The 25,373-nt window shown below is 41.9% G+C and overlaps 1 protein-coding gene across 1 annotated transcript; it reads left to right on the top strand.

The window, feature by feature from the left end:
- The first annotated feature begins 1,728 nt into the window (after positions 1-1,728).
- On the top strand, positions 1,729-24,693 carry Sccpdh (saccharopine dehydrogenase (putative)). Its single transcript, XM_005348978.2, has 12 exons — positions 1,729-2,039; positions 4,205-4,317; positions 10,665-10,745; positions 14,440-14,569; positions 15,281-15,330; positions 15,796-15,926; positions 16,890-17,007; positions 17,896-18,015; positions 18,114-18,170; positions 21,432-21,543; positions 23,103-23,184; positions 24,080-24,693. Exons 1-12 carry the CDS (start codon positions 1,850-1,852, stop codon positions 24,183-24,185), a joined length of 1,290 nt encoding a protein of 429 aa, XP_005349035.1. The 5' UTR covers positions 1,729-1,849; the 3' UTR covers positions 24,186-24,693.
- The last annotated feature ends 680 nt before the right edge of the window (positions 24,694-25,373 follow it).

Here is a 25,373-nt window from a genome sequence, read left to right as displayed (position 1 = left end):
AGGCTGATGAGCATGCTTCTTTCCTCGCTTGACCTACCATGTGGCTCTTTGTGCACACCTGATGCTGTGTTATTGATTTCTTCACTTGTTGCGTAGAAAACCTTGGCTCAGAATCACTGCTTTTATTTAAATTTTTGATTTGTTCATTGTGGTTTTTTAAAAAATGTTTCTTAAAATAGTTACGATCTCATTCTTGATTTTTCCATACGTAAACCCTGCTAATCCTGCCCAATACTGGCTTCTTGTCTGGACTCTCTTCTTTAGTGAATTAGCACAAGGGTCATCAGCACAGGGCTTGCCACCACCGACCGAACAACCTGGGACAAGTGCCTTCTCTTGCTTATTCTGCCCAGAGTTACTTCCTCTCCTCATTTGCCACATATACAGCAATTAGTTAGGGATAGCAATGCTCTGTCATAGCCATGTATTCATAGATCCTGTTTCAGAGCGGAACACACAGCAGGCTCCCTGGGGATGCTTTAAATGACTTTTTACATGTACTGGATACAAATAACACAATCACACAATTAAGCTTAGGAGTAGTTTTCTATCTACAGCTTGGGTGTTGAGCATCCAGCGAAGGTCCCTGTGTTGAAAGGGGGGCCCTGGGTGGTACGTATGTACAGAACTCTAAAGTCCTCCTCCCTGTCTTGTATCTCTGCTGATGGTGGGTGCCTCTGTGTTAGCTCTGGGCCCCCAAGTTCTGGGAAACTATGTGTCTGTGTGTGTGAGGGGGTGGGGGTTGAAGGCCTTAAATCACCGGGGCAATGACTACAAGGGAGAGTGTAGCTGCCAACCCCTTCTATCTTTGCTTCTTGGCATGAAGTGAGTAATTTGCTCTGCTTTGGGCTGCAGTCACTGCCATCAAAATGACCAGCAGAGGCCCAGAGGCCTAAATCAATAGGCGCATCATATTAAAGCCTAGGAATACACAAACTGCAAACCAAACAAGCATTTCCCTCTTCATAAGCTAATTTGTCAGATATTTTCTTTTATTACTATTATTGTTGTTGGTGTATGGGTGTTTTACCTGTGTGTATATGTCTGCATCATGTAAGCGGGTGCTGCTGGGAATCGAACTTGGGTTCTCTGGAAGTATCCTATCCGATGTGCTTAATTGCTGAGCCATCTCTCAGAGAGAAAACCAACTAAAGCATTTTAAAAGGGGAGGGAAAAAATAAAAAAATTAAAACAAACAAACAAGTAAACGCACTTTTTTTTTCCTCCTTAGAAAACCTAGTCCAAAGCAATTGTCTCCGACAAATTCACCAGCCGAAAGCCTGGATGACACTCCAGGGCACTGAACCCCGTCACCGGCGTTCCTTATTGCTAATACGCTTCACCTCCGCCTCCACCTGGGCTTCCCAAACACGCGGGGCCCACGGGCTTCCAGGGCTCCAGCGAGCGCTCAGCGTGGGCGACCCCTCTGCTGCCGCTTTTCGCAATACCCTGGAGAAGCGGGAATAACCGGCCCGCCCCGGTCCGGCCTCAGAGAAGACGCGATTCCTCGGGCGGCCAGAGCCGTGCGGGTCGCCGGGCCGCAGGCTACACGGACAACATGGGCCGCCGGCCGCTTCTGTCAACCAGCGACGCCGACTTGCAGCCCGAGACAGAGGAGACCCCTCGGCAGCAACCGCCGGCAGCCCGGGAGAGCGCGCAGCCGCGGAGGCGCGAGGAGGCGTGGCCGTGGGCGTGGCCCGCGCGCGGGCCGAAGGGAGCCGTGCGCTCTCGGCGCGGCGACGGCGGCCAGACCAGCGGCGGTTGCTGCGCCCGGTACTGGGGTCGCGGCCTGAGGCGCAGGCGCGGTGGACTCAGTCCGCCCCGGGCTGCGGCTCGCTGTGGACTCGTCATGGCGACGGAGCAGAGGCCTTACCACCTGGTGGTGTTCGGCGCCTCTGGCTTCACCGGCCAGTTCGTGACGGAGGAGGTGGCCCGGGAGCAGGTGGCCGCGGAGCAGAGCTCCCGCCTGCCCTGGGCCGTGGCGGGCCGCTCCAAGGAGAAGCTGCAGCAAGTGCTGGAGAAGGCGGCCCTGAAGCTGGGTAACGCGGCGGGCTGGGCAGTGCCGGGCCGGGCGGAGCGCCTGTCGCCGGGGGGCGTCTCCCCGTGTGCGACTGCAGCGAGCCCTGACCGAAGACGGGACGCTTGGCTTGGCTCCTGCTTGGCCCGCCCCTGAGTGAAAGAAAGAAAAGAAAGGCTTTTCTCCCCCAGTTTGGGGAGCCCCGCTGTCGAAATAAGAACTTTGGTAGCGCCTTGGTCCATCTCTGGCGTTCTGTTGGGTTTGGAGGGTTCTTGGTACTTAGGGTGGAAAAGAGAAATAAGCTACTGATTTCTCAGAGGTCCATTGGCATTTGTGTTTGGGAACAAGAAAGCTTGAATTGTACCAATCACATTATAGTGCGCCTGTTTATTTTGGTGATAAAGATTTATCAGCACCTCTGAACGTGCTAAGCATACACTGTGCTCCTGAGTTATCTCACTTAGCTACTCGGTTTTTTATTTGTTGTGTTTTGGGTTTTTAGTTTGTGTTTTTGCCTGTAGAAGTCCTCCAGCCGTCCTTATACTAATTGTTTGAGGCAGTGTAGGCTGGCCTGGACCAGGTGATCCTCTTTCTTCATCTTCCCAAAAGCTAACCTTAGCACTGCCACACCCCCTGCAGGCATTTTATTCTTCATAAAAATGTGGACATTCCGCCTTGCTTTTTATGTTTTGGAAATTTACTTATTCCTTCGACTTCAGTTCAACATGTATTTATTGAGTAGTATTTTCCTTGCTAGGCCGACTCCTGAGTGATGTGGTTCACACTTGGGAGTGAGCGCACACACACACTACTTCTAGTTGGGGGAAGCACTTGACTTAGAGTTGCCTTGGAGTTTAGCAACTAAATGTCCACCTGAGACAAGCCACATGTGTTCTGCATTCTTTCTACTTAATCTTGCAGTTCCACTAGAGCCTTGGCTAGAGGGAGAACACAGTCTTTTGTTCTCTGGTTAGACGTAGACGATTACAACTCTTAATGACATGGAACATTTTGGATGTTTATTTATTGTTTTCTGGAAAGTATATCATTGCTAAAATATATTCTTCCTTTTATTTTCCTTCATCAGTGAGACTCTGTAGTAGTAGTGGTGGTGGTTCTCAACCTATGGGTTAAGATCCCTTTGGGAGTTAAATGACCCTTTCATAGGGATCACCTGAGACCATAGGAAAACACAAGTACTTACATAACTTCCTAACAGCAGCAAAATTACAGTGGTGAAGTAGCAATGAAAGTAATTTTATGGTTGGGGGCCACCACAACAAGAGGAACTGTATTAAAGGGTCACAGCATTGGGACGGAGAAGAACCACTACTCTATAGTTATAACTTAGTTACCCTTCCCATCTACATTGCCAAAGTTAGGTGACTGGAGAGTAGGGGTTAATGGAGACTTGCATTGATTGATTCCAGTTATTTCCTTATACACTTGAATGATTTTATGTAGGCTGAACTACTTAAAAATGAATTCACAGGGCCGGAGAAATGTCTCAGCAGTAAAGAACATGTACTGCTCTTGCTGAGGATCCATGTTCAGTTCCTAGCACCCAAGTTGAGTGACTCACAACCCCCTGTAACTCTGGCTTCAGGAAAGACCCAATACCTCTGGTCTCTGGTCTCCTTGGGCACCTGCACTGAAGTTCACATACATGCATACAGATACACACACATTAGAAAAATAATAGCCAGGTGGTGGTGGTATCGGTGGCACATGCTATTAATCTCAGCATTTGGGAAGCAGAGGCAAGTGTATTTCTGTGAGTTCAAGGCCAGCCTGATCTACAGAGCAAGTTTGAGGACAACCAGAACTGTTACACAGAAAAACTCTGTCTCAGAAAAAAAAAAACCAAAAATGATTTTTAAAAATGCTAAAAAGTGAATTGGCCTGAGTCCTCCTTAGTTCTCATGGTGTTGGCTCTTGATGGTCTCCTTCCACTTGCTATGATTAGATCGTATATAGTTGTGTAGTAGCTCGTTCTGTGCTGGAAACACCCTGGTGAGGAAGACAGTAGTCACCTGCTCAGTACCTAAACTAGATCATAAAGTTGTCATGGTTGGAAGCTTTAGTATGTTAGTACATTTAGTAACTTAGCAGTCACTGAGATAGAAAGGTGGTCTAGGAGGTCTCATATTGACATGAACTTGCTTGAAATGACTTTTTTAACTTTAGGACGACCAACACTGCCATCTGAAGTTGGAATAATTATCTGTGATATCAGTAATCCAGCCTCACTTGATGAAATGGCTACAAAGACAGCGCTTGTCCTCAACTGTGTAGGACCTGTAAGTAATCAGCCCTTCTTTGTGTCAGAACAAACAACCCTTTCATTTCTAGCAAAAACTGGTATTTTCTATTCCAAAGGAACATAAGAGCAGAAGACAGATGACTTGCTTGAAGGCCTTAATTGCATAGGGGGCAGTCTTTTGATTGATAGGACCAAAATCTTCCAGAATTGTCAGGCTTTTTGTGACACTGTTTTTGGAGAATATGCTGATGGGATGCCCCTACCCTACCCACCTCCTCTTTATATATGTGTGTGTGTGTGTGTATAAAGTTTGACGAACCAGAAAGATGAGTTCTGTCTCTAAGACCCATACAGTGGAAGGGGAGAATTGATCCTGAAAGTTGTCCTCTGATTTGCACACTTTCATCATAGCATGTGCACACACACACACACACACACACACACACTAAACAAATGTAATTTTAAATCTTCAAATTCTTGTATTATTATATAGCATGTTAAAAGACAGACTAGGTAGAAACGAAAAGCAGATTAATTTATTTAATGTTTACTCTATATAAAGTGTATTATTCTGGCAACTAGAACATAATCATGAACAGAAAATTCTGTGTGGTGTTTACAAATTTGTGGGGCAGATAGGAATATAATATAGAAGTAGGAAGTAGTAAGTCAGATGCATCAGAATAATCAGATATAGGAATTGGCACAATAGTTTTTCATATTCTACCCCCAACCCCATAGGGTTTCTCTGTGTAGCCCTGGTTGTCCTGGAACTCACACTGTAGACCAGGCTGGCCTACAACTCAGAAATCCGCCTGCTTCTGCCTCCTGAGTGCTGGGTTTAAAGGCTTGCGCCACCAGCTCTCATAGTCTCTCAAGACATGTTTCTAAGGAATTGACATTTGAACAGAGGTCAAGATGAAGGGAGAGAGAAAACTGGATGATTATTTGAGAAGAGCCCTGTTCTGTGGAGTAGTTACAGAGGTCCCAGATGAGCCTGTGTTTGGAAAGACTGAAGAAAGTGAGAGAAGAAGGTGTGGCTGGGTCTGGAGACCAGGCCGGGGGTGGTGGGGAGGGGGACAGGCAAAGAGAGAGACAGAGAAAGAGAGAGAGAAACAGAGAGAGAGAAAAACAGAGAGAGAATATGTATGAGGATATGTGTCTGCTCAGGAGCCAGGTCGGACTCAGACCCAGCCAGGCTGAGGGAGAATGGAGAATGTTCGTGGATCCTCGGGAGCTAGGTCCTGTGCACTCTTAACAGGCTGTGTTTAGGAATTGGATTTTTTTTTTTTTAAGGCGAGCAAGAATCATTTAAGATCTCATGTTTAAGTTTTTCAGTTTCTGAGATGAAAAGTAGCTAAGGGACCAACAGCAGGATGATCTAGGCCAGACAGACATGGAGGTAGTAGCAGCAGAGGTGGTAAAAGGTGGTTGGTGGTGTATGCTTGTAATCCAGCACTTTGGAAACCGAAGTTGCCTCTTTCTCAAGCTAGCAAGACTTGTCTTTTTAGACAAAAAAAAAAGTGATTGAAGTGTATTTTAGTATTTTCAAAGGAAAACAGCTCTTGCCCTTATATTAGATATTGGGTATGAAAAAGGTCACTTCTAAACTGGGCAGTGGTGGCTCATGCCTTTAATTCCAGCACTCAGGAGGCAGAGGCAGGAGGATCTCTGTGAGTTGGTCTACTTAGAGTTCCAGTACAGCCAGGGCTAAACAGAGAGAGACCCTGTCTCTTAAAAAAAAAAAGAAAGAAAGAAAGAAAAAGGTCATTCTAAACTTTTGACCTTTACAAGATGACTGTTGATAATATTTACTGATCTGAAGAAGCCGTCATAATTGGCAATATGTTGGAAAACCAAACATATAAAATGTTAATGTTGTTTATATTTTTCTCGTTGTTAGCCAGCTTGGATTCTATCAAGTACATTTCTGTAATCACTGTAACACTCAGAACAATTCCTTTGTCCTTCTTTGTTCAGTACTATAGAAAACCCCAACCCCTGGGTAGTCTAACAGAATTCCTCACCTGAACACGAGCCCGTCTGTGCCAATTCCTGCATTAAATCACACAGGTAGAAGCACTGTGTTACGTCCCGGACCCGAGAACGTCTGTTCCCCCTGGCTTTTCTCATCTACTCTGAAGCACCCGGTGGCTCACACCTCTTCCTTTTCACTGACTCCATCTCTCACTTTTACCTGATCACTTTCCAGCTCCTCTCTTTTCCCTCCTCTTCTCCAGCCCTTCCTTTTTACCTTTGATGGATATTGCTGTGTAGCCCAGATTATCCTCAAATTCACAACCATCCAGCCACAGTTTCTCCTGACTGCTAGGGTTATAGGAATGAGCTATTTTTGCCTATGAAACTAGAAACTGCCAGAAGTTTTTTGTTTTCATGCTACCAGATCTGCATATTGACTTGTCTACCTCCACATAGCACCCTGACATGTCACAAGGGAAAACTCTTATGCCTCCATCTGAAGGTTTTATGTTTACATGTTTTCTTATCTTTATTGGGTGGTATATTTTTCGTTTTTACCGGATTCTTTCTTTTTAAGATAATAGTGTTGTGGTGAGCGTGCGTGCTCCCAGGCCAGAAGAGGCCTGATCCCGGTGGCAGGGGATCCACAGTGACAGCATCGTTCATCCGGTCGTGTTCTCAGGGGTTCAGGTGGTTGTCAGGCCCCTGTTGGGTTTTCTCTCTCAGCACTTATGTGCTTATGTCAGTCTTCTTTTTAAAAAAACTCCCCTTGATTTCATAAACCCTTCTTGCTATCCGATTTTGTGTGTCCCTCTTTAAAGCAAGCTCCTTGGAAGAGTTCCTGTTGCCTCCCTCGCTCCTGCTCTAACCAGCTCTTCCAGGCCTTGCCCTCCTCTTTCAAGTCTCTGCCAGATGCTCTCACCTCACTTTCATCTTGAACCCCTCTCTTCATTTGTTCTGGAATTTTCTTCCTTTACTTAAATTTTTTTCTTTGATTTTTAAGATATAATCTTATTTGATAACCCCCAGCTGTTCTGGAACTCATTATTAACTTTGGCTGTGTTCAGATTCATGGTAATCCACCTGCCTCAGCTTCCTGAGTGCTAAGATTACAGTTGTGAGCCATCACAACTGGCTCATTTTCCCCATTCTTCACTTGTTTTTTTAATTCTCTTCTCGTTTTTCTCCTCGTCAGGTTCATCTGTCTTCGGTGTTAGTCTTTGTATCTTGTCTCTGGAGTGCCTGAGGCTTCAGAGCTCAAGCAGACTCCTCTGTTAGACCTGCGTAAGCAGTGTTAGGTAGCAGCAGGAGAAAAGAGCTCTAAATGGATGATGTATCATTGTGACCCCCTTGGTGTTGTGGAACTCTCCCATGCTACTAAGAATACCACTTGTATCCTCTGTTTGGAATTTGACCACTTGACGTGACCCAGGTGTTAATCCACATTTCGATTATTAATAAATTATTAATACTTATAATTAATAAATAATTATAAACACAAACCAACTATTAATGACATTTTTCATATCCTAAATTCACATAAATGAATGTTCTTATATTTATTCTCACACTCAATGGATCATTTTATATACCCTGGCTTAGAACATGGAGTGTTGAGAACTGATTAAAGGTCTTTATTAGACTCAGGTGTCTATTTTAAAATAAAATCTCTATTTTATTTTTATTTATATGCATATGTATGTACACTGTGTGCGTAGGATCTTGTGGAGGCCAGAAGAGGGTGTCGGATCCCCTGGAGCTGGAGCTGCAGGCAGTTGGAAGCTGCCTGATGTGGGTGCTGAGAACTGAACTTAGGTCCTCTGCAAGAGGAGCAAGTGCTCTAACCACTGACTTCTCTAGTTCCAATAAAGAAAGCTTCTTAACAGCATTGTAAAATAGAGATAAGTTAGTGGGAACTTTCTCAATCACCCAATGGATAAATGGCTACGTGGGATGAAACAGTGTAAGGAGGGTGTGTTGTGGCAATAGGAAAATGGGCCCTTTCTTTAAGGAACTATTGCTGTTTTTAAGTGGTTATTAGTGCTTTATATGTGGCTTGTTAGTATTTGTGGGTTTCACATAGCTGAGACGTGTTGGGAGCTAGCCCAGCAGTGCAGAGGAGGCGCTGGTTCCAGGTGGAGAAGCAAACACCACTGTGTGTGACATTACACTGTCTTTAGAACTGCTGGAACGTGCAAATTAAGGGGCTGTGGTGTGCCATGATGCTTAAGAACTTGTGACAAGTTTAGACTTTAAATGTAGACAATGGATAGCTGGTAAAGGATTCTGGGTAGATAAACTAATATAATTGGGGGAAAAGGAGAGGTTCTATCAGACTTTTAAAATAATAATTTGATATTTCTTTGGAAATTGGCTAGATGGGTTACTGTGAAGTGATTGGGGATTTTGTGTAGAAAATTAGGAAAGTGGTAATATAATGTGGTCTTGACAGATTTTTAGGAGACAGATTTGACAAAATTTGCTGACTTACAGGGGAGGTGAGTTGAAAGAAAGCTTCCAGTTTCAAACCTGAGCGTTGTATGCAGAGTGATGCTGTTACTAAAGAAAAGATGGTGAATGTGAGCGCTGTGTGCCTGCACTGCTTCTCATCTGAGCAGCCCTGTGGAGAAAGTGCTGCTGTTTTGGAGCTTTCTGTGCATGTGCGTGCACGTGTGTCCTCTTAAAATCTTCCAGGAGACTTGAGTAATGTAGTACAGATGAAGCTCAAACTGCTGACTCCCTGTTCCTTCCTTATCTGGCCTCGTATTTCTTTCTAAACTAATCTCTTACTACTTCCGACTCAGCCAGCCTGTGCTTTTAGCTTTAATAGTTCTGTTTTTTTATATATGTTCGTATATAACTTTTGTTTTCTTTTTCCATATAAATCCTTGTTCTTTTGGATCTAACTCAAGTAAATTACTTCTTCTGTAAACTGTCCATTTTATCTTTAGTTGGAGATTCCTCTTTCTTTTTTTTAATAATTTATTTGTTTTATTCTGTGTGCATTGGTGTTTTGCCTGCATGTGTATTTGTTGTAAATGGAGACTTTTTTCCATCTTGACCAGGCCCACTAGACTGGTTTTCCTCCTGCTCGCTGGTCCCCACAACCACTTATAAGATAACCACATAGAGGCTTAATGTTAATTGTAATTATTTGGCCAGTGGCTTAAGCTCTCACAATTAATTATCCCATTTCTATTAATCTGTGTATTGCCACATGGCTGTGGCTTACAGGTAATGCCCTGGTATGTGTTACTCTTTTGGTAACTACATGCCATCTCCCTGACTCTGCTTTCTCCCTCCCTCCCTCCCTCCCTCCCTCCCTCTCTCTCTCTCTCTCTCTTAAAAAATATTTATTTATTTATTATGAATACAATATTCTGTTTGTTTGTATGCTAGCAGACCAGAAGAGGGCATCAGGCCCCATTACAGATGGTTATGAGCCACCATGTGGTTGCTGGGAATTGAACTCAGGACCTTTGGAAGAGCAGGCAATGCTTTTAACCTCTGAGCCATCTCTCCAGCCCCTCTCTCTCTCTATCTTTATTCGGATTTCCTGCCTGGCTCTATTCTGCGAAACATATTTATTCATCAATCAATGAGAGAACACATATTCACAGAATACAGAAGAATCTCCTACATCAATCTTTATGTGTGAGAGTCAGATCTTGGAGTTTACAGACAGTTGTGAACTGCCATGTGAGTGCTGGAATTGAACCCAGGTCCTCTGAAAGAGCAGTCAGCACGCTCAGCCTCTGAGCCATCTCTCCAGCCTGTATGCCTCTAATTCCATTGTGCCTTTACATGTAGTGAGAGGCAGTACAGTACAGTTACCTTATTTTTCCAGTTTATCAGTATGTTACTATTCTGTCCTACCATGTGGGTCCCTAGCATTGAACTCAGGTTCTCAGGATTGACAGCAGGTGCTTTTACCTGACAAACTGTCTTATAAGCCCAGCATTTGATTTTTTGATCATTTAATACTGTACTTCCAAGAGTAAAGTGACATTTAGCTTGTGAAATCTTGGTGTGTGTGTGTGTGTGTGTGTGTATGCCCCATGGTACAGTTATGGTCAGAGAACAACCTTCTGCCTTATTTGAGACAGGGTTCCTTTTCTGTCACTGCATATATCAGGCTAGCTGGCCCATGAGCTTCCAGACGTCTTCCGGTTACCTCTCATTTCACCATCAAGAGCACTGAGGTTATACACATAATGTTATAGATTACAGACTTGCAATACCATGTCAGTTTCTTTACAAGGGTTCTGTGGGTTTGAACTTAAGTCTTCATGCATGTTTGGCAGGTGCTTACAGCCTGGGCCTTTTCCCCAGCTGTAAAATGACCTTTGGTTCAGTTAAGCTTATGAAGTGAGAATAATTCATTGGTTTTCTTTATTTCCTCAGTATCGATTTTATGGAGAACCTATAGTAAAAGCATGTATTGAAAATGGAACAAGTTGCATTGACATCTGTGGGGAGCCTCAGGTATGTAAATCAAAAAGGAGAAAACAAAACTAGCAATCCATAATTGTTCTGTGAAGTGCAGGCATATTCAGTATCATTTTGTAGACATTTGGAAGCTGATAGCTACATTTCTCGGTTTTAGAGCTGGTGTTGTGTGCCTAGATCAAGGAAAGCACTGATGAGATCTTAGCTTCATTGTTCATCTTATGGTATTTCTTTTGTGTGCGGATGTGTTGGTTTTTATAGTTACTGGATGCTGTAAGCTGAATTATTAATAGAGTATGTTATAATGCTCAGACTATGTCTCTTAGTAACTTTTTTGTTGTGATTTCCCTTTTTTAAACTAGGTACATTCCAACGTTACAGAAAAATAGATATGAAGTTCCCTCACCTGGGCTGGGGAGGTAGCTTAGTTGGTAGAATGTTTGATTCGCATGCACAAGACCCTGGGTTCCATTCACTGTAGTGCTTAAACTGGATGTAGAGGCAGGAGGATCAGATGTTCAAGGATATCCTATTCAAGCCCAAGATGGACTACAAAGTACCCTGACTCAAAATAACAAAAAACAAAGGAAGCAGGAGGATCCCTGTGAGTCGAGGCCAGTCTGGTCTACATAGCAAGTTCCAGGCCAGCCAGGGCTACACAGTGAAACCCTATTTCAAAAAAAAGGTGGGGGGGAATCCTCTTAACTTAAAAGTTTTATATGAGGGCTGATGTAGGTTAGGTGATCAACTCAGTGGTAGGCCATGTACTTAGTCTGTGTGAGGTTCTGAGTTCAATCCCCAGCAAATATGTGTGTGTGTTACAATGTATATATTATATAATTAAATTTAGATGGTCTCATATTTAATGCTTGCCATTTGCCAAACACTGCTAAGCATCTTATATAATCTGTGAAATCGTATCTGCACTTTCTTCTTCCCTATTTTGTGGATGAAGAAATTGAAGCTTAGAAGGTTAAGTAATTTGATCTTTGCCATATACCTAGTAAATAGAAATAGGATTTGGTCTGTCGTACTGTGGGAGTCCTGTGTTAACAGGACTAACCTTCCCTTTCCACCTTCAGAATGTAATTCATATGATCTACTGACCATCATCAGCATGCTGAATAATGTATGCTTAAAGATTATCAACTGCTGTTATAGATGGGAAGTACTAGGAAAGTTTGAATTACCAAAATTGGATCAGAGCAGAAAGGACATGTGGCTTAAAAAAAAAAACAAACAAAAAACACCAATTCTGTGTTGTTTAAAATAATCCAGAGTGCAGAAAATGGTGACAGCCTTGTAAGTTATTTTATCATCTATCAAAGGAGTCATGTCAGAGCTAACATGTCTGTACTTTGTCCGCCCCACCCCCCATTCCCTTTGTCCCAGTCTCACTTCTGGTTGTTTATTCACTTGGTGCAAAACAAGTCCAGAATCAGGGATTACCCTGGCACTCAGAGCTGCCTCTCAGTCCGCTTTCCTAGCTATGAAGCATTTATAAAGTGTGTGCAGGGGGTATAGCATTCTTGGGGCCCCAGAGGCATTGAGAAAAGACCAGAACAAACAGACAGAAACACACATAACCTCCCTAAGCCCCAATAAAGGTCCAGACTGTACTTTTAAAGATCCTGGGTTTTTAAAGATTATTTTACTTTATGGGTATTTTTCCTGCATGCAGGTCTATGTACTATTTGTGTGCCATGCCTGATAGCTTTGGAGGCCAGGAAAGGGCACCCAGTACTCTGGAACTGGAGTTATAGATGTGAGTTGCCATGTGGTGCTAAGAATTGAATCTGGCTCCTTTAGGAGAGCAGCCAATATTCTTAACTGCTGAGCCCTCTCTCTAGCCCTGGAGAACTATTATATACCAATAAGAGAAATATAAAAATACAAACACAAATAACCCAGTTTAGAACTAACCATGAGAAGATACAGAAAGGTTTGAGAATTTAGCTCAGTGCTGAGTTCAGCCCCTAGTACAAAAAAAAAAAAAAAAAGAAGGAAGAAAGAAGAAAAGAAAAAGAGTAAAAGATAAGAGACAAGAATCCCAGATAGGCAGCTGCCTTGCCCTCAGGAAGAGTGCATACCTCTACAGCACAGAAGCCTGACACACAGGCCTCAGCCAGGTGTCTAACGTTGACACGAACACAAGGAAGCTCAGCTAACAAGATGGCTCAGTGAGTGAAGGTGCTGGACGCAAAGCCTAGAGACTTGCATTTGATTTCTGGATCTCATGTCAGGGTGGATGGGAGGAACTGACTCCACACACACAGTGACACATGTGCTTCCTACCTCATGCACATAGACACATGACAGTGAACTTAGAAAATGTAAGTTAATACGTTATGTTGATAGGATGTATTTGTCTTCCTAAACTAGTTTAATCTTAAGAAAAACAGTAGATAATTCTAGTAGATGGATAATCTACAAAATTGCTGATCTGAGTTCCTCAAAACAATCAAGGTTGTCAAAATAAATGAAAATACAAAAAATTTTCTGCCAAAAAGAGTCCAGGAAAACTTAGCATCTACAAGTGATGTGGTATTCAGGATGGGATCTTGGGACAGAAAATGGACATTGGGTAAAATCTACAGGAACAAATTAGGAATGAACTTTAAACCAGGCTTGTAATCCCAGCTACTCAGTAAATTGAGGCAGGAATATCAAAAATTCAAAACCTGCCTCAGATAGAGTGAGCTCAGGACCAGCCTGGGTAACTTAGTGAGACCCTCTGCCAAAATGAACAGTACAGAAGGATAGGGAGGCTCCAGTGATAGAGCACTTGCCTGAGTGGGATCCCTAGTACTGCCATTAACAAAGGGGTTGGAGAGGGACTGGAGAGATGGCTTGGTGGTTAAGAGGACTTCTTCCAGAGGACCTGGGTTTGATTCTCGGTACCCACATGGTGGCTAACAACTATAGCTCCAGTTCCTGGGGATCTCATGCCCTCTTCTGACGTCCATGGGCACCAAGCACATATGTGGTACATAAACATACATGCAGGCAAAACACCCACACATGCAAAATGAAAGTAATTTTTTTTTTTTAAATAAAAGGGTTGAGTTTCCAGTGTATCAGTTTTGGTTCATTATTTCTAACAAATGCCAGTATAAAAAGTGTTAATGGGAGAAACTGGGTTTCAGTTAACATGGAGCTCTCTAATCTTTTTTTCCTCTATAAATCTAAGTCTGTTCTAAAATTTGGTTTGGCTGAAGCTGTATCCAGTGATAGAACCCTTGCCTAACATAGCAAGCCCTGTGTTCAATCCTAGCACACAACAAAACAAAGCCCACACAGTTTGGACAGGGTCTGAACAGGTGTTCCTCTGCCTCTGTCGCCCCTCCACATGTATAGATAACGTCTTCGGCCCTCTCTAGCACCCTGCCGCATGTATAGATAACGTCTGGAAAGCTCATTTGGGTAATACAGTCTGAGCAGGTTTTTTGATTTAAAAAAATTATGACAGGTATTACTTCATAGTCAAAACACATCCTAAGATAATCAGCTTTTTTAGTTAGACGAGCACATTCCCTGTGCTTTTCTGTCACACTGTGGCTTGGGGTTAGTATTTGCAGAATATGTGAAAACCATCGGACAGTTAGTATCATGCTGCAGATCATATGTTGTTATTTTCAGTTTAATGGCTTTGTCTTGAAGAGAAATCATTTAATATTGGTCTAGGTGTTTCTATAAACTCTGATTCACATTTTTGTCCTGGATTTTTTAGTTTCTGGAACTAATGCATGCGAAGTATCATGAGAAAGCTGCAGAGAAAGGGGTTTATATCATTGGAAGCAGTGGCTTTGACTCCATTCCAGCAGATCTAGGAGTGTTATACACCAGAAACCAAATGAACGGTAATTACTGGTTAATAAGGGTACTTAAATCTCACAGCAGTAGAACTTCTTGTTTGTAGCCGTGATGAACTAGGCCAGCGCTCTCTTTACCCTGAGCTACATCATCCCTAGCCCAGTTACATGTGTTTTTATCTTAACAGCTTTAAGTATTTTTTTTTTTTGTCTTTGTTTTTTGTGGTGCTGGGAATTGAACTTAGGGCCTCACACATGTTAGGCAAGGGCTCTACCACTGAGCCATATTCCCAGCCCATGTTTTAAGTATTTTAGAAGCCACCACAAGGAGGATTTAGTGTTTTTCTGAATATTTGCAGCAAATTTCAGTTACTTCTGAAAGGTCCTGGAAAGCAGTGGTGTTTAAGGCAGAATCATTGCCACTGAGGTCTGTGATGAGTCTTCCAGGGTGAGCAGGTTGAGCTGTTGTCTATCTGGAGAAGAGTCTTAGCGTTGTTAATTTAAATGCTACAGGAGAGTTTGTCAATACTACCAGTTAGAGTCATGCTAAAGTCTTCTTTCCGGGAGTTCTCCTGGCCTTAACTGCTTTGATCTGTGGATAATAACATAATAAAATTGTTGTCTGTGCAGATTTTCTCATTTTTTTCAGCTGTAAGCTTAATAAAAATATCCCCACCTGAATTGACAGTTTATTTCTTGTCCTGGTTGAGCAATGGAGGTTTGATTTGATCTGACCTTTACCATCTCTTACTCCTCTAGGTACTTTGACTGCTGTGGAAAGCTTCCTGACTATCCACACAGGACCGGAGGTCAGTGTCCTGTTTGGCTCTCTTTTCAAGCTAATAAAAAAATATTTTGCAAATGATACATGGCTTTCAAAAAAGATTTAGACTTAATTTTATATATGTTTGTCCTTTTTAGTGTGAAAGTTGCTTTTAATTTTAGAAAGTTAAGATAGTGAATTACTCTGATATAATAGCGTGAATTATTGTGGTCCATCTGCTGAGACATCCATCTGTAATAAAAATCAGTTCAGAGGACCATCACATTAGTGCCAGTCAGCATGAATAATCGGGAAAGAACAAACTTGTGTTGGGGTAAATGGTGATATAACCAAGCCAGTGGGTATTATCACTGCCTATTGAGCCATGAAAATGCATGTGAGGGTTATTAATTGCACAAATGGAGGTGAAATGTAATAACTCTAAGTTACTTGATCTTACCTTTCAGTAATTACCCATAAGATATGTTTAACTTGTAGAATGTTTTCTTAGGGGTTATGTATTCATGATGGTACCTGGAAGTCAGCAGTCTATGGATTTGGAGATAAGGGTACTTTAAGAAAACTACGGAGTGCATCCTGTCTGAAACCTGTCCCAATTGTTGGTTCGAAGTTGAAAAGAAGGTATATTAATTTAAAATCTATTCCTTACCATTTTTAGTCTATGTGTTGCATTACCATTGGCTGGCTATTGATGGTTTTTGTTTGGGTGGTTTTTTGTTTCATTTTGTTTTTTGAGACAGGGTTTCTCTGTGTAACAGTCCTGGCTGTCCTGGAAGTCACTTTGCAGACCAGGCTGGCTTCAAACTCACAGAGATCCGCCTGCCTCTGCCTGCTGAGTGCTGGTATTAAAGCCATGTGCCTCCACCATCTGGCTGGCTATTAATGTTTTACTAGGAAAAGCTGGGAGATGCTTTTGATAAGTTCCTAATTATTTTCAAAATTAAAATGTAACTAGCATGTTATACTAAATTTAAGTACTTAATATTACTTTACACATAATACTTTTTCTGAATTTTATGGCACATAATTGTCAGCATCAAAATTAAATTTCAGTTCAGATTTATGTTATAAAACTACATCTTAGGTGGTTGGTGGTGGCACATGCCTTTAATCTCAGCACTCAGGAGACAGAAGCAGGCAGGTCTCTGAGTTTGAGACCATCCTGGTCTACAGTATGAGTTCCAGGACAGCAAGGACTACACAGAGAAAGTCTGTCTCTAACCAGCCTCCCCCAAAGTGATCATTTAACATAATCAGTGTGAGTAACCCTTGTATGTGAGAACTTTAGCAGAGGAGATGTGAGAGTTGTGATGGTTAAGTGAGAAGCTGATGGGATCAAACACTGCATGTATGTGTCGGTAGTATGAAGAATAACAAAGTATCATTGTTACTTCTATAGGTGTATGCATGGAGAACAAAGAAAACTACTAGAAACAATTTAACTAAAGGCACACTCTTTGCCTCATTGTTATTAATCACCTCAATAAAGGTTTCTGATTTTTTAATCTGGAAATAGATTAGCTGAAGTTGTGATCACTGTAGTAATTGGAGGAAATGCAGCATTTTTGTGATTCTGTCATGCAGGTGGCCAGTTTCCTATTGTAGAGAGCTGAACTCATATTCCATTCCTTTTTTGGGATCTGATATGTCTGTTGTGAAAAGGACTCAGCGTTATTTACATGAAAGTTTAGAAGAATCTCCAGTAAGTAAACATGGCCTATTTATTAATAAGAAGTAATCTATGTTTGTCTTAGTTCCTCAATACGTTTAATATCTTAAAATTTTGATGTCCATGTTTATAAATAAAAAAAAGTTTGTAAATAATGTGTATAGGTTAGATCATGGCCATGGTACTAGCCTTGTGTATGATTCAAATCTGGCCTGCTGCAGAGTCAACAAAAACCACCCAGCTCTTTCTGCTTCGTGTTTCAGATGCTAGAAGTTTTTTCTGTAGTAAGTTTTGGAGATGTCTTGGCCTCCACCCTTGGGTCTCCTTTCCCCTGCTAGAATACCAGCACACTCCTTTTGGTGAAGTATTTTATTGTTCATACTGAGATGTCAAGGGAAAACTATCTCAGGTTAAAAAATGGAGAGTGAACTAGATATAGTGGCTTATGCCTGTAATTTCAGCATTCAGGAAGCTCAGGCAGGAGAATTTATATGAGTTCAAGGCCACCGTGGGCTATATAGTAAATCCAGGGTTTGTCTGGACTACATAGTGAGTTTAAGACTAGTAACCTGGGTTAAAGAATGAGACCCTACTGCAAAAAAAGAGAAGAGGAGGGGAGGGGAGGGGAAGGGGAGGGGGAGAGGAGGGAGAAATGTATTGTCTCTTAGGGAGAGCAATGATGTATTATTAGAAGACTCAGATAAATTGTCGATTATATGAACTTTGGTGTTCAAGTAGAGCAAGATAATTGCCATTTGTAACAATTCCTTTAAAACATAGGTGTCATGTTCTGAACAAACTTTGGAAACATAATGCAGACATTAAATGGACAGTACTTTGTTCACTGTAACTAAAGAGAAGGGTAGCGCAGACACTGTTCTTTGTACTAGATTAATACTTGACTTTGTATTGTGCACCTAGGTTCAGTATGCTGCTTACGTAACCGTAGGAGGCATCACCTCTGTTTTTAAGCTGATGTTTGCAGGACTTTTCTTTTTATTCTTTGTGAAGTTTAGCATTGGAAGACACCTTCTCGTAAAAGTAAGTAAGCTTTTTTATGAAATAAGAGCTTTAGAAATATTCCCATGAAGAGTTGAAAATATGACTAAGTTTGTTTTTTTGTTTTATTTTTCTTTTAGTTCCCATGGCTCTTTTCGTTTGGTTATTTTTCAAAACAAGGTCCAACACAAAAACAGGTAATAGTTGTTTTTTATGTCTAGGTCTCTAAACTTTCCATCCTTGTATTGGGGGTGGGGACGTCTGAGATAAGTGCTCCTCTAGGCTCCCTCATTGTTTTTCTGCTCGCTGTGCTCTGGTCTCATCTCGTCTAGTCCCTAAAGGTTGGAGCTTCCCGGGAACCATGGTACTCGTTCCCAGCAGAGCTCTGAGCAGGCACACGTCTACCTGTAGTAGACACTTGAAGTTCAGTGTGCCGAAATCTAGAGTTCTTTCTCCTGACACATCCTCTATAATTCATCTTGTTTGATGACACTACCCATTTCTCCAACCTTAAACAGGTGTCATTATAGATTTTCCTCTAAATGTATCTCACGTGCCTTGGTTCAGACCCAGTTTCCTTTTTTAAAAAGAAAATCTAATTATAAAATATATAAAACAATTTTTTTCATTTCTAATTATTGAGTGGTATTAAGTACATTTGTATTTTTGTGCAACCTCTACACCCTCCACCCACTTTTTTTTTTTGTCTTGTAAAACTGTACCATACTCTTTAAATAGCCACTCACATTTCCTAGTTCCTCCAGCTCCCCAGGGACTGCCATTTTATTTGCTATTACTAGATATTTCATACTAATGGGATCATAAAGTACTTGTCCTTTTGTGTCTGGCCTACTTCTCTTAGCTATAGTCCTCAAGGTTCATCCAGGGTATAACATGTTAGAATTTCTTCTCCTTTTACGAGTGAATGGTTAATTTACTGTATGTATATGCTACTTTTTATTTATCTATGGATGGATATGGATGATCGTCCAGCTTTTACCTGTTGTGAGCGTGCTGCTGTGAACATGGATGAACACATGTCTATGTAAATTGTGCTCATCAACTTAGAAAGATTATTATTTTTATGTAGTGTTTATATCTGTGTAAATATATGCTATATGTATATGTGTGTGTGTGTGCCCCTGAATTAGAGTACAGACAGTTGTTGTCTAACAGGAATGCTGAGAATGAACTTGGATCCTCTGCAAGAGCAGCGAGAGCTCTTGACTCTGAGCTGTCTCTCCAGCCCCCTCACCAACTGTGCTTGCTTTTTTTCCCTCTTACAGCAGCCATCTAATGGGTATGCATTGGTATCATGGTTTTGGTTTGCATTTCCCTGATGACTGCTATGATTGAACATTTTGTGTATCTTCTTTGGAGAAATGTCTATTCCTCTTTGTCCATTGTTAGTTTAGATAGAAGATCTTATTTTCTAAATAAGCATCTCTTTTTTTTTTTGTTTTTTTTTTTTTTTTTTTTTTTTCGAGACAGGGTTTCTCTGTGGTTTTGGAGCCTGTCCTGGAACTAGCTCTTGTAGACCAGGCTGGTCTCGAACTCACAGAGATCGGCCTGCCTCTGCCTCCCAAGTGCTGGGATTAAAGGTGTGCGCCACCATCGCCCGGCCTAAATAAGCATCTCTTATCAGGTGATGATCTGCAAATATCTTCCATTCTGTGTTGCTTTTCTTTTTAACTTGCTGTTTTAGGCCCATATCATTTGGACTAAACTTTTCATAACAGTCTTGTGTTTGTTTCTAATCCATGTTCCCACTGCTGTCCAAAAGATATAACACATACAAAAATTTGGCCTTGTTAATTGCCTTGTTTAAAACACTTCTGACTCACCACTTCTGGCTATTTTGCAGAGATTCTGAATTTGAATCACGTCTGAGTCTTCTTTTTTCTAGTAGAATTAACCTAGACCACACTAGGTAGATCTGCAGAGGGGCCTCAAAATACAGAAAGCAGTTTTCAATTTCCAGAGAAAATCCTGAGCTGATGACAAAAGATTCCTACCGAGCATTGAGGTTTTCAGAAGCCTCCCAGTGATGCCAGATCACTACTGTGGAGGCAGAAAGCTCCTGGTCAGGTCTGGGCAACTTGTGTTTGCACTGCTAGAGCATTGCTGGAATGAATTCCTTCCCAAGCTTTGAGTCCACCCTTGGCCCCTCATGATCTGGTTCTGGATGGTTTCATTTTCTATCCACCTCTGATTACTTGGAGCAGCAACTCAGAAACCATGTTAAAAATAGTTCTGAGGCTGAATGTGTGTCTAGCTTGAAGGACTATGGTATGATCATATAGTGTGTGTGCCACACACGGCAGGGGAGGGGTCAAGTGTGACCTGACTTTGTTTGTACCTTTCGAGTAATATTTGCCAGATGCACCGGTGATCCTACTGTGTCCCTTCTTGCTTTTAATTATTCTGGAATTTCCTCTTTGTAATACATGTGTTTTTTTGTGTCTGTGTTGTGGGTACCATGTGCCACAGCATGTATGGGAGGTTAGAGAGCAATGTGCTGGAGTTGCAGCCACCCAGCACCAGTGCCAGGCAGAGCAGCAAGTGCTCTCAGCACTGAGCCATCTCTCTAGCCCTCATCTTCCTGTTACCCATTCCTGTCACCTCCCCTTCGCTCACATCACACCAGTCATAAGAATTTATAGTTCAGAGAAGGCATTTTTGCCCCATGTTATAAGATGATACATATGGCAAAGAATACATTGATAGGTTTATCTGTTGAAAATACCTTGTAAAAAAAAAATACCTTGTGCATGCACCAGGCACGATGGCGCACGCCTTTAGCCCCAGCACTTGGGAGGCAGAGGCAGGCAGATCTCTGCAAGTTCAAGGACAGCCAGGAGTGTTATACAGAAAAGCTCTTTTGAAAAACAAAACAAAAAATACTTTGTGTAGTCCCAGGCAAGCCCCTGTGTGTGGAGAGCTTCTCTGACTCTCCTCCACTGCACCATTTTGCTTTTCATAACATGAGGCAAACAGTTGCTGTGGTGCCATCAAATGTGTGAACAAGAAGGCTGGCAGAGTCACCAGGTCTGCCCAGAAAGCTCAGAAGGCTAAGTGCATATTATCCCTAACCTGCCACCGCAGGGTTAATCAATGCTGGAAGAGTGGTCACAGTTGGCCATTGATGTTTAATAGTAAAAACCTGATTAATGATACAGTGCATCACAAAGCCTTCAGAAGGAAAGGAAAATATTTTGTGGGCGTGTGTGTGTGTGTGTGTGTGAGAGAGAGAGAGAGAGAGAGAGAGAGAGATTAGCATTATTAGTGTTCAAATGTTCAAAATCAGTACTTTTTAATAGAAATAACTAAATCTGTCACAGGATTTTGAGACCCATTAAATTTAGTGAGGAAACAATGCCTCATGTGAAGGACAGAGGGTTTACTGTGTTCTAGAGGAAACCTGTTACTGAGCACAGCCTCTGCTTTTTCTTTCCCAGATGGATAGCTCATCATTTACAATGACATTCTTCGGGCAAGGATACAGCCACGGTTTTAGTACTGATAAGAACAAACCAAATATCAGAATCTGTACCCAAGTGAAAGGACCAGGTACTGTGCATACAGCAGAAGGATGGTTCAGGGTTTTACACGGTCTTAGATTTTTAAAGTGGTATGTTTTAGAACTACATTTGCGTGGATTAAATATTTTGAAATTATTCTGTCTATAGATGGGTTGACATTGTTATTGGCCAATTTTATTAACATATCTAACTTTTTTCATGATAATTTAATAATTCAAGTTTGGGAATCGCAAATTTTAATTATTAATACGAAAGTTAGCTGATATGCTTACCTGCTTTCCTGCTTCAGTATCTTAGTGTAATTGTTTGAGTCAAATCTGTGGCCCAAGGTTTCCAATTCTGTGAAGTATGTAGCTTTATACACATTTTATAAAGGAGCATAATAACTTGTGAAAGGTTAAGTGTCCATTCCTACAAGACTAAAGAACTTTCTAGAGCACTGTGCAGACAAGCCCTCACATGAGCCACAGGAGAAGTGTACATCACCAGTCTCATCAAGGCAGGTGACAGGTTTCTGCATCACTTTTGATTTACAGCTTGGCGTTTAAAGGTAATTAGACGGTGTTGGCAGGAGTGTAAGTGCTCGTGTCTCACTTCATTATAGACTAAGTTACTGGATGCAGTCAGTCTTTATTTTTTGTTTTCATTTTATGGACATTTTTTGTTTTCATTTTATGGACAGTGGTATTTTCTCTGCATGTATGGACGTCAGTGTGAGGGTATTGGGTCCCCTGGAACTGGAAACAGGTAGTTTTGAGCTGCATGTGGATGCTGGGACCTGAACCTGGGTCCTTTGGAAAAGCAGCCAGTGCTCTTACCTGCCGAGCAGTCTCTCCAGCCCCCGTAGTTTTTTGTTTTTGTTAAGTGTGGAAGGAGGGATCTAACAGAGATGAAAGGCCTCAGCAGTGTGGGTGGCGAGCCCTGGCTGAGGGTGACAGGCTTGGCTGCTGCTTGGCTTTAGCTTTGTGAGACCAGGTGACGTGACGCATGGTTATTGCTCGTCTGTGGAGATGGAACGGTGTTGCTCACATACAACTGTAGTGCAAACCGAGTTTAGTTTAGTTCCTAAGCACTTAGTACAGGCAGTTCCTAATGGTAAGTACAGGTGGGGCCTGTAACCTGTAAATCCACAATTGGAATTCTCCAAAATCAAACCATTTTGAACACAAATAGTGACACAAGTGGCAGATTCTGTATAATGTCAAATTTCAGGTGTGCTCAAAATATTTTATAAGATTATCTTCAAGGCCAGGCATATTGGTACATCCCTTTAATCTCAGAATTTAGGAAGAAAAGGCTTGCAGATCTGAGTTCCAGGCTGGCACTGGCCAGCCTACATAAGACAAAACAAAACAGGCTAATAATTTTAATGTATGTGTCTGTACATATTCCAATATATATACACAAAACCTAAAGCACAGAAGTCCCAAGCAGTTTGAATAAAGGATATTCTACATGAACTACATAAATGTTAATCATTTTTGTTATTAAGAGGTCAGAATATTTATTGGTAAAAATCTCAGTGCTAGACATGAGAAGCATGAGGTGTACACTATTGATTGAGGTGATGCTCACTTTTTTCTGCAGAGGCTGGATACGTTGCTACTCCCATAGCCATGGTTCAGGCTGCCATGACTCTTCTGAATGATGCCTCTGACCTACCTAAAGGGTAAGTTTTGCTTTCTTCTAGTGAGAAAGTGTGTTTTCAACCATGTGACAGTTTAGCTACTTTTGAGTTGATTTTTAGTCGGGTCTACACGCACAAGTTTTTGTGTTCGTTTGGACCAAAGAAATATTAAAGCGATGCCAAAGACAGTTCCTTATCTGCCTTTGGTGGATTTACTGTGAACAAGAGCCCAGTAAGCTGGCTAGCAGTGTTATCTGCGGCTCCTCATCAGTGCTGAGTGTACATACACCTTGGCGGCAGGGGAGCCTGGCTGAGCGGGGAATGTGCTGAGCATTTAGTTGGTGTCCTTGGGACTAAGCCAACCTCACCAGGGCACAGAATCCCATGACTGAAAAGCAAATCAGGCATAACTTATAATTCAAACAGTATTAAGTAATACAGATAGATTTGGAGTGTTATAAAATGTAATTAAAATTTTCTAGTACTCATCATTTGGTATTTTTGCAAATTATTGGTCATTATGTTAAAGTTGATGAAAACAGTTTAAGTACTGTTTAATAATAGTTGGTCAGCTGAATGAATCCCATTCATTCATGTTTTTATTTAGTCCTCTTAATAGTTGGTCAGCTGAATGAATCCCATTCATGTTTTTATTTAGTCCTCATGAGCGTGAAACCTCAGGTGTGCGATGCTCAGAGAGCTCCTTGAGCACACCTATAGTATGGAAGTGTCTCATGAGAAACTGAGCCATGCTGCTGACTAATTTCTTTGCAGTAACTGCCATGTGCCCATTTGGCTGGTTTTAGGGATGGAGCCAGAAGTGGCTAACAGGGAAGAACTGGTTTTCAGGAGTTGTGCAGTTAGTTGATAGTCGCTTACAGAGGAGAGGGCTGGGGAGGAGCCACAGGCATTGTGTTCTCTTGTTACTGTTTTACAGGGGCGGTGTCTTTACACCTGGAGCCGCTTTCTCCAGAACAAAGTTGATTGACAGACTCAACCAACATGGCATTGAATTTAGTGTCATTAGCAGCTCCGAAGTCTAAACATTTGAAGATTAACAGAGTCATAAAATGCACGAACGACTTCTGTATTTGCTATTGTGTGAAATTCTTCTATAAACCTATCTGACTGTATGTGGAAGACTGTCAAGTCTAAATATCTATGCATTAAAAGCAGGAAACTATACTAGCTTATCCCAAACTTCCTAGCTCAGCTGTTTTTATGGTTTTATTGCTTGTAAGAGAAAACTAATATTCTCCTTCCCTGCTTAGCGACAAATGAACTGGCAGGTCAGACAGGGAAGGGTCCCTGTTTGCATGCTAACAGCATCCTTAGTGATGGGGCTCCACTGGTAGGAGGCTGCGCGCGGCGGTAACTTCTGCCTCCCTTGCCATGGTGGGAATCTCACCCCCCTGGGAGCTCCTGCATGGTCTGTGAGTTTAAGTAAAACTGTACTTTTTCTATTTTAATCTACTTTCTCATCCATCTACATGGACTGATTTGGATTGTTTACCCAAGTTGGATAATAAAGGGTTGTTAGTTGAATGATGAGCTTTTTGGTTTGGATTCCATGCTTACTTTTGTACATCGGTACTACTTAAAGTGGCCTGACCTACTTTTTGTCCCTGATTTCATAACTGATTAGTCTTAAATGACTTGACTTTATTGATCTTGACAGCCTCAGCAGAATTTTTCTCAAATTTGCGTTTCAGACATAGTTGGCACTGAAACGCTAAAATAAGAAAAAGAGCATTTCCTCTCTTAATAACCACATGAGATACATGTGCTCAAAGATTGGGGATGATGGCTGGGTGGTGGCGCACACCTTTAATTCCAGAACTCAGGAGGCAGAGGCAGGCAGAGCTCTTGAGTTTGAGGCCAGCCTGGTCTACAGAGCAAGTTCCAGGACAACCAGGGCTGCATAGTAAGACCCTGTCTCAAGGGGATAAAAGCGGCATTTAAATACATGCACACATTATAGAATAAGCAAAGAAAAGTAATAGCATCCATCACCTCAGATTATTTACCATTTCTTTGTGATGAGAACACAAAACCCCCTTTAGTTAAACACTGTTGATTATGGTCAGTTAGTCTGGGACAGAACACACAGACCCACGGCTTATAACTTGTACCATTGACGAAGAAGGACTCCTTTCCCCATTCAACACCGTCCTCAGGCTCCTGGCGGACACCATCCCATTGTCCGTTCTATAGCTATTTTTTGTAGATAT

Source organism: Microtus ochrogaster, chromosome 6, assembly GCF_000317375.1.
Source record: "Microtus ochrogaster isolate Prairie Vole_2 chromosome 6, MicOch1.0, whole genome shotgun sequence".
Lineage (NCBI taxonomy): Eukaryota > Metazoa > Chordata > Mammalia > Rodentia > Cricetidae > Microtus > Microtus ochrogaster.
Note: the sequence above shows the minus strand (reverse complement) of the source record. Positions and strands in the feature narration are given on the sequence as shown.